The 14040-nt window shown below is 46.5% G+C and overlaps 1 protein-coding gene across 2 annotated transcripts in view; it reads left to right on the forward strand.

The window, feature by feature from the left end:
* Positions 1-14040, forward strand: part of PTPRG (protein tyrosine phosphatase receptor type G) — a 637170-nt gene that overhangs the window by 511891 nt on the left and 111239 nt on the right. For both annotated transcript variants that reach the window (XM_016223094.2, XM_087825063.1), the window contains exons 7-8: positions 1568-1725; positions 12004-12196. In XM_016223094.2, coding sequence (XP_016078580.2) covers positions 1568-1725; positions 12004-12196 — 351 coding nt within the window. The remainder of the gene's footprint in view (positions 1-1567; positions 1726-12003; positions 12197-14040) is intronic.

Consider the following 14040-nt stretch of genomic DNA (forward strand, 5'->3'; position numbering starts at 1 on the left):
TTTAAAAAAAAAAAAGAAGAAGAAGGGGAACCTGGATTCTGAACTACCTGGTTTTGCATTCTAGCTCTATAAATTGTTAGTAATAGGACCTACTTCACGGGGCTATTTTAAGTATTAGATAAAATTAGTCTCAGAACCAGACCTGGCACATACAGCAAGTACTGTTTAAATGTTTTCAACATGTAAATACTCAGAATAGAGCCTGGCATATAGTAAATGTAAAGTTTTATTCAACTAGTCTCTACTAAAAGGAAATGCAGTTTTAATTATTCTAATACAGTTGCTTTCTTTTGGAGCCTTTGTGTCATTCCCAGTTCCATAGCTCTTGAGTTTAGGGAAATGCATTTGCCCAATACCTACACTGTTCTGCAAGAAAGAAGAGGGAGGAGCGTGAAGCTTGGGAAGAGTATTCCTGTAGGCACAGGCGTGTCCATGATGTAACCTGGGTCCCCCAGGAATGTGCTCTGGCCCAGGTAGAGTGGAGGCCATTAAGGAGTTCAGGCAAGCCATTAGCAGGATTGTAATAACCTAAAAGGGGTGAGGAAGGAGTCTCAGTCTTGAAGTCAGGTCAGGACTAGACCTTTGGAGGCTTGGGTAGAGATGAGAGCTTTCTCTGATTTTTAGCTGAATGATCTACAGAGGTTAATTGGGAGAACTGTAACACAGAGCCCTAGGCTATGTTGCCCTACTCCTTCCTGCCCCAGGGCCTTACACATGCTGTTCCCAAGGCCTAAAATGTTCTTCTCCTCTTTTGCCCCTACTGTTCAATATTCATCTAGTTCACTTCAACTCCTTTAGGTGAGTCAGACCGTGCAAGCTTTGGTGTCCAGGTGCCTCTGTTCAGACCCCCACTTGGCCACGTAGAAACTCTGTGCCCTTGGGAAGGTACTAGCCCCTTCTGTACTTTGTTTCCTCATAGAGTTATTGTGACGTATCATCATTGGATCTCAGCTTAAATGCCATTTTTTCTACTCCAGAGAAGACCCCTGCACTTTTGTAAAAGAAAGAAGCCTATTTTCAGGGCTGCCACTTTATAAGTTCAGGGCTGTTCCTTGGTTGGGTTTCACTTTGATCTCCTTAGGCCTTGGCTGAAACCAAAGTGCGATGTGACCAACTTCGGAGCTGCACTCTGCCCTTGATTCACAGTGCTTTTTTCACACCGCTTCTCTCATGGGTGCCCCACTGGTTATTCGTTCTTAAGTATCAGATAGAGAAGGGTTCTCTGGTGAATCAAGATTGTGAGGGTTTGGGTGAAATAAAATCAAGCCCATTGCTTCTCTGCAGGATGCTATGCTGGCGTTATGTCCATTTCCTGGGGAACGAGGGAGGGACTGCAGTGTCGCCCGATGTTTATCCTGGAACCTGTTTTCATGAGATACAGTGCGGTCCTGGCGCCTTGGACACACCCTGGGACAGGCCACTGTTTCCTGTGGCTTTCCCACGGCAGGTGCTAGCACCTCCCAGGGCGCGAGCAGCGTCAGGCGGTGCTGTGGCTCCGCCTGCAGGGGCTGGCCTGTCTGCAGCCTGCCACTCACCACTGTGCTTTCTTTTACCTCTCCCCCCACAGAGAAGGAGACCTTTCTGGACCCTTTCGTCCTCCGGGACCTCCTGCCTGCGTCCCTGGGCAGCTATTACCGGTACACGGGCTCCCTGACCACCCCGCCGTGTAGCGAAATTGTGGAGTGGATAGTCTTCCGGAAGCCTGTGCCCATCTCTTACCACCAGGTAGATAGCCCCCGGTGGGGCTTCTGTGTGTGTGTGTTTGTGTTGCGTTGTCTTCACTGTCTAACGTTGCTCGGCAGGATTTAAAAAATGTTTTTGGATCTTCTGATCCTCATTGATAATTTCATTCTTTCCAACAAACATGTTTTTGAAACTAAGAATTATAAAATATAAAACATGGTTTATCAGCTACAAATTCGTTAAAGAGACTAGCAGGCATGAAATCATGGACTGTATAGGTATTTGACCTCCAGGAGCTAACAGCTCTCCTCAGTGATGATGGTGTCTTGTGCCAGGGAATCTACGCCCCCGACATGTGTTAACACAGTTCATCCTCATGAACAGCAGTCTCATGAGGCGGCTGTTTGTATCCGCACTTTGTAGAGGAGAGACACAGAAGTGCAGTTACTTGCCTAAGGTCACACAACCTGTTACCAAGCCATGCTGTCTAATCCCTAAGATCATGCTCAGAACCACTAAACCTACCCAACAGTCAGAAAAGAGAGAGATTTATATACATGAAGAAATAAAAGAAAAAAAACCTTGATTGAGCTCCCTCTGTGTCCCAAGCACACCACTAAATACTCTACATATATTCAATTTAATTGCAAAACAACACTGAGAGATGGGTATGACACTGAGATTGGACACATAAGGCCATCGAAGTGTGGAAAGACTGGGTAACATGCCCAGGGATTCATGATTCATGAATGTTGAAGCCAGAAACCAGGCCCGGGTTTGTCTGATTTCAAAACCCATGTTGCTAACCACTCCACTGAACTGCTTACCTCTGCGTGTGGCCTGGGCAGCTTTCATAAGAAAGGTGCATTTAGGCAGAGCCCATCACTGTGGGTAGGAATTGCTGACATGGACATGGGGTTGGGGGTATCGTCAGAGGAAGAGGAGCCACCAGGGGAGTTAGTTAGGGGTCTTGAAATCACCTCATCAGGAATAATAGATGAAAGAGGAAAGTTCTTACAGGGATTATCTTAGTCGCCAAGAATGCAGCGTTCACTGAGGTAGCAGAGCATAGATTTCTTCTCTGTAACTGCAGGAAGTGGAGCCAGGAACATTGGGTAGGATTTGTAAGAAACGCAATTTGAGCCCTTAACCTCAGTGTCTAAAAATGGAAGGCTCCTCTCCGGCCTTGCATAGAAGTGCCTCCCCAGAGCTCGACAGCTAGGGGTCGGGGTGTAGTACCGGGAACGGGGAGGTTTTGGAATGACGTGATAACACCAGCAGTAGAACTGAAGACACCGGCAACAAGATTATGAAGACAGTCCAGAGGCTTTCCCACCACGAACAGAGGGTGTGGAATCGGTAGCAGGGGAAATAGGGCCGATGGTGTGCTGGTCAGGTCTGTTTAGGATATAAGAAACAGAAACCCACTTAAAGGAGCTCATGCAGGGGCAGTATTTTCAGGAAACAATAGTGGGACATCTTGAGTTGAAGCCATCGTGACCAGGAATGTAACTGAAAAGTGAGGTATATGCTTCACTCTTTCAGGGGCCACGTGGGCTCTTAAATCTTGGAGTTTCTGCCATGGCTTTGTGATTGTGTACTTTTGCAAAATTCTGGTCCCTTCTCTCCCAGGTTCCTCCCCCCATATGGTTACTATAGTACCTGTTGACCTTTCAACTCAAGGGTTAGCTACCAGCTGACAACAGTCTGGATCTTCTGTCAGATAGTATTCAAGAAGAGATCCAGTAGACATTGGCCAACCAACAAATTGGCTGATCTTGGGTCACGTGCCCAATTTGAATAAATCAGCAGAGTTGCTTCCTGAGACATCAGGGCTGCCCCTCGGGGGTAAATGGAGCAGGTTATTCAGAAGGAACTACTTGCGGGAGAGACACCTTATCTCACTAAGGAAGTTAGGTGATGTGAGGCCTGGCGAAACAGATTTATTTGGCCTCACTGCTGTTGGCAAGCATTTGACATACAGGTTTTTTTCTTTTAATTCAGCTTTTATCAAAAAAAGACTAGTGCCCTGGCTGGTGTGGCTCAGTTGGTTGAGCTCCATCCTGTGCACCAAAAGGTCACTGGTTTGTTTCCTGGCCAGGCCCATGCCCAGGTTTTGGGTTCAGTCCCTGGTTGGGGTGTGTATAGGAGGCAGCCGATGGATGTTTCTCTCTCTCCCCCTATTTCTTGCTTTCTCTCTAAAAATCAATGAAGACATGTTAAAAAAGGAAAAAGGGCTAGCAATTTGGTTTCTGAACAGGTTCGCCCAGCCTCAAGGAGATAGTGGACTATGAAGCGAGTTTTCTTAATAGTAAAGCCAGCATTGTTTTACTCAAATAGAATTACAATCCACACGCTTACATCTTCAGCTTTGGGGGAGGAGCTTTAAAAAGAAATCCTCCTAGTGGATTAAGATAAATGCTTTTGTTTTCAAAAATATAAAGGCTGAAGAATGGGGGGGGGGGTTAACCAAAGAATTTATATGCATATATGCATAACCCAGGGACACAGACAATTGTGTGGTAAAGGCCTGGGGGCGGGGGGGGGGGGGCCCTTTTAACAATAAAGATAACACTTTCAATAATAAAGATCAATTTTTTAAAAAAGTTTACGTTCAAAGGGAAAAAAAGAAATACAAGCCTGACCCTGTGAAGGGCAGAGACAAAGAGTGGTAGTTGTTAAGTTGGGGAGCAGTAAGGACCATTAGCACATACTGGGTTTTACTGCAGTCTCAGGTCCTACATAGGCTTAGATGTCTTTTCAAGTGTTTGTCAGTTAGAAGCATTTTGACATTTGGGCCTTTCTTTGTTAAGATTGGTTTACCCTCAAACTCCCTGCCACCGATACACTCTAAGGAGAAGAAGAAATGATGACGTTTTCTCTTTGACTTTCAATAGATGACTTCTCTGTAGCTGTTAATTATTGCTTTAAGAAAATAGTGAAGAGATAAATTAATCATTCTGGCTTCCTTGTGTCTTTACTATAAACCATGTTCAGGTAAGCTTTCCTTTTACCAGGGACAGCTTCATATATTCCTGTCTGTCTCCCAAGGGAGGAAGGCAGCCCGTTTCTGTGTGGCCAGACTGGATCCCTGCTGGCTGGCGGCGGGAGGTCACAGCTGTGTCAGCCCCGGTAGGAAGGCCTGAGCCGGCCAAGTAGTGCCGCTCCAGACCTCCCTCCGGCCCTGCCAACATTCTTTCTGAAGTTAGCACAACATGTTCATTTCAGGAAGGCAAGTCGCCAGTTCGGAAGAGCCAAGTAGACAATTCCGTGTAGGCGACTGTCAGAAACAGGACATGTCCAGTCCTTCATCTTTCCTGCTCTCTCCTCCCCTCCCATCTCCCCCCTCCCCCCCTCCAGTGTGCATGCCTGAAGCGGTGCAAATGACAGCATGTTCACCATAAAATACTGTGGTTGGCACAAGCTATTGACTCGTATGATGTGGAGTTCTTTGAAACCTTCCAGAGTAAATATGAGCAACTACTTATTTTTCCTCTTTTGTGAGTCTGCTTGGACATTCAAGCCAGCCCTGTAGCCAGTGAACCCTGACTCTGGCTTGGGTGATAATCTAGAACTAAATACGGTGTTGCTAACGGAACCCCCTGCAGGCTTCACTGGCCAGCAGTCGGGGTAGCTTATGTGGCTCCATTAAACATCCACTATTAATACCAGGCAAAAATTGTGCCATGACTTTGTCACCCAAACAAAATGGTGACACTCATTCCTAGTGTCAGAGGTCAAAGGAGCAGGACTGGCACATTGAGACGGGCGCCGCACCGTGTTCACAGCCAGTCAGAGGACATCGTCCTGTTGAGCGCAGTGAACTAGGATGTGCTTTATTCTAGAACGGTGGCTCTCAAATGACGGTGCTTTGGCCATTCAAGAATATCCCAACCTTCCCCTTCCAGGACTGTTTGCTTCCTGTAGTTTAAAATATGACAGTGCCTATAATTTTCCTTGGCATGAATTTTATTTAAGTGCTTCTTGGGGACACTATCAAAAAGACAGTAAATGTCAAAATATGTCTAGTTTGTTTACTTTTCCATGTTTGATTTTTTTCCCCCTAAGATTAAGCTGGAGTGGATAGGGAAGGTTTATTTGCATGACTTTATTTTTTTTAACCAGTGTTCTCTCTCTCACAAACAGTGGAGCGACTCTAACACCATGTTCCGTTTGGAACCAAGCTGCTTGGGTTTCCACTCCTGGCCCTAGTCTTCAGACAATTTATTCTTTGCCTCGGTTTCCATCTGTAAATGGGGGTGATACCAATGCCCATTTGATGGAGTCATTACAAAGATTAAATGGGAATGTGTGCAGAACGCTGGAACTGGCACCTGGCACCACAGGAGGTGCCCGGGAGGTCCTGGGCGGGGCTTTTGTTGCTGTTACTGAATGATCACCAAGGCTCTAGGGCAGCACTGTCCAGTATAAATAAAACAAAAACCACGTACCTCATTTAAAATTTCTAGTAACCACAATAAAAATCTAAAGAGAAACAGGTGAAATTAATTTTACTTTTTTTTATTTAGCCCAATTTTTCTAAATAATTATTATTATTTCAACATGTGGAGCTAGCCCCATTCCTGGTGGAATAGCCACGCATGGCTACTGGCTGTTGAAGCTCTAATGTTTATCTCAAGGCCACAGTAACCAATGAATCACTTAATTCAGAAAGTTTCCGTTCCAGCACTACATAATGGGCAGTGCATGTGAATAGAGGTGTTTTAAATAGTGAGCAAAGGTGTCATTATTAATCCACTGCAGATAGCTTTCTTTGTGAGTTGTGGTTAAATCCTTTCCTTTCTGTAGAAGGCCTTTCTCTAACCACCTTCATGAGAAGCTGTCTGTAGCTATTGGGCGGGGGAGAGGGGCACGGTTCTGTCATTAGCTAGCTCTTCTTGGATTTTATTTTTGCAGCCATGTTTCAGTAAGTAAACCTTCGATGCTCCAGGCTATTGAGAATTTAATATTCCGTCATATTGTCTTGTTTAATAACGAGCCAACAAAACAGCACCTCCCATCACCTCTCAAATGTCTGGTGAAAAGTGCGCCCTTGACCATAGGTGTGACCTTTCGGCTCCTCGTGCTTACCCTGGAGGTTCTTATTCTGCTCATAATGGACACTGGCGTCGTCTAATTGCCATCATATACCCATTCCGTAAAATACTGTGCACATCGGCCTTCGCAGCTCATCGTGTCACTGGGATTCTCTCTCATTCCCCCCCTAGCCACCGTGGTCTCCGCGCCCCGTGGATGCGGCCGGCTTGGGTACATTTCAGCTGTCCTCTCATTCAGACCAACAGATTAAAAACTAATTATTCTCTGTAATATTTTTATAATAAAAACTAAGTTGAAGTGATTTATATACACTTCCAGCTAACACATTTGCAATTCAAGGTTAAAATTGTTCTTGAAACAGCACCAGTTAAAATGCAATTACAACTCCCCGAGCAGGGATAAAGGAAAGAAATGTTTTACATGTTCACCTCCAAAGTTAAAAAGTCAATTTAATATCATAGAAATAAAAACTTTCATTTATTTTTACTCACTGGTAAAGACTTCATTAGTTATAGTAAAGTGAAGATAAATTCAAGTGTGTGTTACCTGTGTCTGGCAGAGAATTAGTAAAATGCAGGAGGGTGAGGCAGGGCGCATCTCCCTGGCGCCACCGGCCTGTTCACCTCCCTGTCCCTCCTGCGTTGGGCCCAGGCTGGTCTTTGCAGAGCACCGAAGTGCAGGCAGTTAGTGGCCAGTCGGGGGCGTCCTGCAGGAGTGGTGTTTGGGGATTAGCTTAAGGGAATTGTTTGGGGGTCTGCGATCACTCCGTTCAGGGTCTTCCGCACTGGGGCTCTTCAGCGAGCAGTGCTGCGGGCCTGCGACGCGCTCGGCATGCGGCCGCTGAGAGCAGGAAAAAGAGAGGCACCCCTTGGTTCCTGTGTGATCTTGGGCGAGTTATTGAATGTCTCTAAGCCCAGCTTCCTCACCAGTCAAAAATAATAATGATATGGTAGTTCCTCCACCCTGACGGGATTCGGGGAGAGAAAGCGCCAACACTCAGGACAGTGACTTGCATGTGATAGACCCTCGGTAAGGATTAGCTGCTAGTGTTAACGACGTCTTAATAAAATCATTAATAATGTTTAATGTTATTTTAAACTGAAAACAAGTTAGAAACCAAAACACTGTTTGTAAAGTGCAATACTGTTTGTAAGCACCTGGACAGTGGTTGTGATAGATACACCTTGTAACGAGGAAGGGAAGGGGAAGCAGACGGAGCGTCTGAGTTGCTGGGAGTTGAGAGTACAGTTGTGATGCCCACATGCCCCATAAATAGTAATCATAGTAATAGTAGTCATAGTAAAGTTTGCTGAGTGTCCGCCGTGCCCCAGGAATTATGCCGAGCACATCGTGTGTAGTAATAACTCATTTAACAGGAACAAAAACCACAAGGTAGATGGCAATGTCCTCTTCGTTATACAAATGAGAAAAACTGAAGCTCAGAAACATTAAATACTTTGACCAAGGTCATACATTTAACAGGTAGGGATTACAAACAGTGTTTCAAACCCAGGTAGCAAGAGAAGGAGTTTTGAGGTTGGAGATTAGGCCAGATCCTTAGGGCCCCAGGGTGAGAATGGGAGGTTGTTGGAAGGTATCGAACAGGTGACGTGATCTCCCGCATTTTAAAAGGACCACAGGGTGGCTGTTAGCCAGACCTAGAGGAGTGGAACAGATTAAGCGGGTCAAAGGCCCAGGAAACACCGCTTTGTATAGTTTGCTCTGTGTGGCTCCAGCGTTATGCGGGATGGCTGTGTTGCACAGCTCTAGGAGGCACCTTCTCATGGTCTGTAAGTGGCATCCCTGGGGGTCAAAAAAACTGGAGGCCCAGGTGGAGGTGAGTTTCACCTTCAGTGAGTATGGTCACAAGGCAGGGGACAACCTGGAGTGTCTGTGTAATGACATGCAGCAGTCTCCCCTTACCTGCGGGGACGTGTTCCACAACCCACGGTGGATGCCTGAAACTGTGGATAGCACTGAACCCTACTTATACTGTGGGGTTTTTCCTATGTCTACACACTTTTTCACATAAAGAAGCACTTTATGGCTTCTCTTGGGCACGTCTGAACTGCCAGCATCACTTCTCTTGTGCTTTGGGCCATTATTTAGTAAAATAAGGGCGACTTGAACACAAGCACTGCAGTACCTGAGAGTTGATCGGATAACCTGAGAGGCTACTAATTGACTCACAGGCAGGCATCGTCTACAGTGTGGAGACGCTGGACAAAGGGATGATTCATGTACCAGGCAGGACAGCAGGGCAGCACATTTCATCCCACTACTCAGGACTGTGCACAATTTAAATCTTTGAATTGTTTATTTCTGGAATTTTTTATTTAGTATTTTCAGACTGCAGGTGAACACAAGTAACCGAAATCTCAGAAAGCGAAATATCTGGGAAGCGGGGGAGACCATTGTTTCAGGAGATTCCTGACCCAGGTGATCCCTGCTTACCTGCCAAAGTGGGAATATGGGCTCCCCTCGCCCATCCAGGGGCCCTGGAGGTTTCCGGTCCCCAGGCAGGCATGCCGGTTACCGAGAGAGGCCACTGGCAGCTTTCACTCAGCTGAGAGGAATGACGGGGTTTCAGTGATGCTGCTGGCCTACCGAAGGACAGGCGATGAGCCTGCTAGGCTTGTCCCCTTTTTCCTGGGGACCGTCAAGCAGAGGTGTGATCCAGTTGACAATATAATGTCGTTCAGGTCATTAGTTCACTCTGAGAACCATCACATACTCCCTTCAAGATCTTTGGGCGAGTTGAGTTAATGACAAGGAAGTGGCGGAGCTTTTAAGCCATAGCGTGTCATTAAGCTGTAAGAAGCCATTTAAGCAAAAGCATTTTTGTGTTAAGTTCAGAACCTGCCTGTTTTTATAGTTATGTGACTAATTCTTTCCCGAGGCATCAGAAATAAACTTTTCAGGAGAACTAAACGCTATCTTGTGGAAGAAGTGAATATTCTAGAGCATAAACAAGCCTCGGATCCTGTCGCTGAGACAGCTCCCAGGCCAGCCCCTCCTGGCATCTCAGAGATTAAACTATTTCAGGACAGACGGCTGTCTTTTCCAGAAAATTTCCGGTCTCATGCGCTACGTATGGCAGCCCAGTCTATTCTTTTTTTAAAATCAGTCTAAAAGTTAAGGAACCCCTTCCTCTATTCAACTCACGTCTCTTAGGCTTTAATTTAAACCAGTTTCTTCCTTGGCCTTCCCCGGACTTGGAGAAAAGCTCGTCAGCATCTTCCACATGCAAGGCCTTTAATCAAATTACTCTCATTCGCTGCAAAGCTCCACTTCCTCTGACCTGTCCACAGGATTTATTCTCCGACCCTTTAATCATTAGGTTGGGCTTTCCCTAGACTGCCTCCAGAGGGTCTTTGCTTCCCTTCATGTGATTTTCAGAAGTTCCTTGCTTTGAGAAAATCTGAAAGCTCTCATCTTCGGGTCCTTTCAGTTGGGATTTTGGTTGTCCGTTCAAGCGCGGGCACCCGCCTGGCGATTTTCCTTCCAGCCCCTCCCGTTATCTTCGTCTGCACGGGTCTCCTTTGGAGAGAGTAAAGCATCCGATATTAAAAAAGTTTCCTGGTTTTAGTGCGTTTCTGCTCTCGCTGTAAATAAAGAAGGAACGCCTGAGGGAGGAATGGGACATACGGGTGAATTCTCATAGGGACGGTTGTGAGGACCTGGGGCGACGCCAGGATGACTCGCTGCCCTTGCTCTTAGGCGTCGGGGGCCGCCCGGTCCCATTGCCTTGAAAACGCAGAGGAGGTTTCGGGTTTATTGGGGCTTCGCATTTGCAGAACTGGAGGGAAGGGGGAGCGACAGGCGAACCCACGTACTTGAATGCTTATGGGCCGAAAGCGCTGCGCCCTTTATTTACGGGCCCGTTGCCTGCTGATGGAGGGGGAGTTGGAGACGAAGCAGGTTGTCTTCTGCCTGCTTCTCGGAAGCTGTCTGAGGAACACTGGGCTTGGTTCCGGGCTTCCAGGTGACCATCCGGAAACCTAAGTAGCACTTCCCTTGTTTATTTAAACATTGCTGTTCGTCACCCCCCGGCCCCGAAGCCCAGGGGGCCGCCCGTGCCTGCCAGGAAGCCCCTTCCCAGCGTCACACCTTGTGCTCTCCTGCAGAAAGAGATGGTCCAGGAGGAGTTCGTTCTGTTTCTCTCTTCTTCACTCCATTCTCTAACCCCACATGAAGGAGTTAGTATTTCTGGTGGCTGGCTTGTTAGGTTACAGTCCATTTCTTTGGTGACAAGAATAACTTTGCGGCCCATGGGGAACTCACGTCTGCTTATGACCTGTTTCCTGGGCAGAACGCTGAGGGCCCGTGGGAATGCTTTCTGGGCCTAGAAATATGATCCTGGAGGTCTGAATGGTTTTTTCCTTGCTTTCCCATGAAAGTTTGGTCAGCAGTCTTGCAGAAAATGTTTCTTAATAATGTTAATAAAAAAGATAGCTACTGATCTTTACTGAGGGCTCGCAAGGTGCTAAGTGATTTACATCAATTTTAATCTTTTCCATGACCTGATAAGATAGATACCAGTATTGTGTCTGTTTTACAGATGAGGAAACAAATTGTAAAAAGCTTGAATCTCTGACTGTGATGACCCACCTGGCAATTGCTTACCTTGGTGGGAAGTTTAACTTGCAAACCATGCATTTAGCAACTTTGCGACTTAGTGACGTCGATGCCCTGGATCTCCAACATATAAGGAGATGCTTGGGGCGAATCAATCACTAATTGATTGAGGTCTCATGTGCCAGGAACTGTCTTCAGCTCTGTACATGGATTATCTCATTTAATGCTGACTTGAACCCTCCTGAGTAGATGCTGCTGTGATTATCACCATTTTATTGAGGGAAATTTTGAGGCTTAAAGAAGTTAAGCATCTTTCTCAGGGTCACAGAGTTGGTTGAGCAAGAATTCTCGCCCAAACAGTCTGGCTCCAGAGCCTACCAGTTTCACTAAAACTCTGTTCCCATAATATTGAAGGTCATGGCGGGGGACGGGCTGGGACTCCTGTCTGAGACACAAGCTAAGAGTTGTTGACACCCTCAGATGAAGTGTTTTCCTAGTCGTCTGGTGGGACAAGCCTGTTGGCCGGGATTCTGGCCAGCAGCAGCCTGTGTCCTGTGGGATTTGTCAGACTTGGCATCAGGCACATCCTGTCATTTTTGTGTTTTTGTCACCCCCACCCGCTTTGGACCACAGAGCTTTTCTAACTGATGTTCTTTTTTCCTCCCCTCTCTGTTCTCTCTTCAGCTCGAGGCTTTTTATTCCATCTTCACCACGGAGCAACAAGACCATGTCAAGTCAGTGGAGTATCTGAGAAATAACTTCCGGCCACAGCAGGATCTGAACGGCAGGGTGGTGTCCAAGTCCGCCGTCCGTGACGCCTGGAACCATGACATGACCGACTTCCTCGATAACCCACTGGGGACAGAAGCCTCCAAAGGTATATTTGGATAAAGTGCCCTTTCCCTGAGGAAGATTCCTAATCACAAATTACGTTAAATCCAAAGGGGTTCAAAAGCAGCTGAGAATCGGAACTTGGTGTTGAGTATGTTTCTCTGCTGAAGAGACTCGTCTAGATGCTAAGTAGAAACAGTTGTGGGAATAACTTCAGTTAAATCGATCTGTTCAAAATTGCCCTTTTGACTAGTAATACGTTAGTCGTTCTCTCTGATTCTTTACCTTGCGACATCAACACTAGTCAGTTCGTGTCTAAAGAAAGCTTTTGAGTGTCTTACTTTTTAACTGCTTCCCTGCCGAGATCAGGAGTTTGCCTCTGAGCTCAACACCAGGACCTTGGACTTGCGCTCTGGACCCTGGTCGGCAGCGTTCTTACCGACGCCCACACCAGGCAGGGACTCCATCCACCTGTACCCTGACTAGACACCACGTGGCCTTTTACAGCGATTACTTAACAGCTCCGTTCCCATGCCTGATGAGCTTAAGTTTATAATTTTCAGGCATCTCATCTTTTCCATTTCTACTTTCTTATGTGAAATGAACATGAGTTTCTCTCCCAGGAAACTAGAAAGTCTGGCTCTACCCTGGCAGCCCTCCTCTCCAGCTCTGTGACTTGTCGTAATTGTGGCTTAGAGCTTGGGAAGCGCTTAGAGGAGTACGGCTGATCGAAGCCCTGGTACTCGGAAAGCAGGACGGAGAAAGGGCGTTTTTATGATCTCTCCCAAGCCAGTGCTCTCCTTCAAAACTGTGAACTGGGGTGATCCGGGATGAGCTTGGGTCGCTTATCAGCCCTGGAATGTTTAGTGGGGTGAGTTACATGGGAGGGCTTGTTTCAAGAGTGCCCCCACCCCCAATTAAAGGACAGGCTGCTGGCAGTGACCTTTGTGGGAACGGGGAATGAGATTCTGTTCCACAAATAACCGCATCGAGTGCACTTTGATGATAAGAACAATCCCATTTTCCAGGCTTATACGTCTGAAGAGGAGCTAAGAGAAGAGGAAAGGGAGTTTAAGAACTTGGCCATGTCCTTCCCGTCTGTGTGGTTTTGTTTGAGGATGGGGAGGAGAAGCTGGTCTGGCCAGGATCCGTCAGGGATTTAAGTAATTTGGGGCCGATGCTTTGTCAAGGGCTTCAGTTGTCAGCTTGGAACAATAGGAGGCCTAAGCAGCACACAAACCTTAAAATATCTTAGGTTGGGCCGGCAAAGAAAACCTTACTTGGGCTAATTTTTTTTTTTTAACCAAGCTAAAAATAAAAGAAAACAACTGAACTCAAAAGCTTTTTCCCCAGAGAACTTGTCTGGGAAACAGAGGGCTCTTCGGGGCTGTTTTGTGAGACAGTTATAGAGGATATGTGGCGGGTGAGGAGTTTATGTCACAAGTGAGCACCAGATCTGGTAGCTCAGAATTGCTGAGGTTGTGACAGTTACGAAGTTCTTTCCTTAAAAAGGGGCTGCGGATATGATACATACCAGCAGCGCAAAGAGAATGCATGGCCCTTAGTTTCCAAGAAAGTGATAATGGTTTGCGTTGCATTAAATTGTCCAAGTAGGCAAGAGCCTCCGGTGAAAGGGCTCTCTCTGAACTGGAGCAGAGCCATGGGCCCACCCTTAAATGTAGGGGGTCAGTTCTTCATTCTGCAAGGTTTGTGGCAATTATCACAGTGCCCATTGCTGACTCCTAAGACATGTGAATGTTAAAATGTTTTGTGATCTTTCTAGAGGCAGAGGGAGATGTAAGCACAGTCCTCTTGCTTTTTTGAACATAGTATCGGGGTGTTAATATACAGAAAAGCAGGCACATAGTACGTGGACAACATGATGATTTT

The sequence above is a fragment of the Miniopterus natalensis genome, chromosome 15 (genome assembly GCF_054644295.1).
Source record: "Miniopterus natalensis isolate mMinNat1 chromosome 15, mMinNat1.hap1, whole genome shotgun sequence".
Lineage (NCBI taxonomy): Eukaryota > Metazoa > Chordata > Mammalia > Chiroptera > Miniopteridae > Miniopterus > Miniopterus natalensis.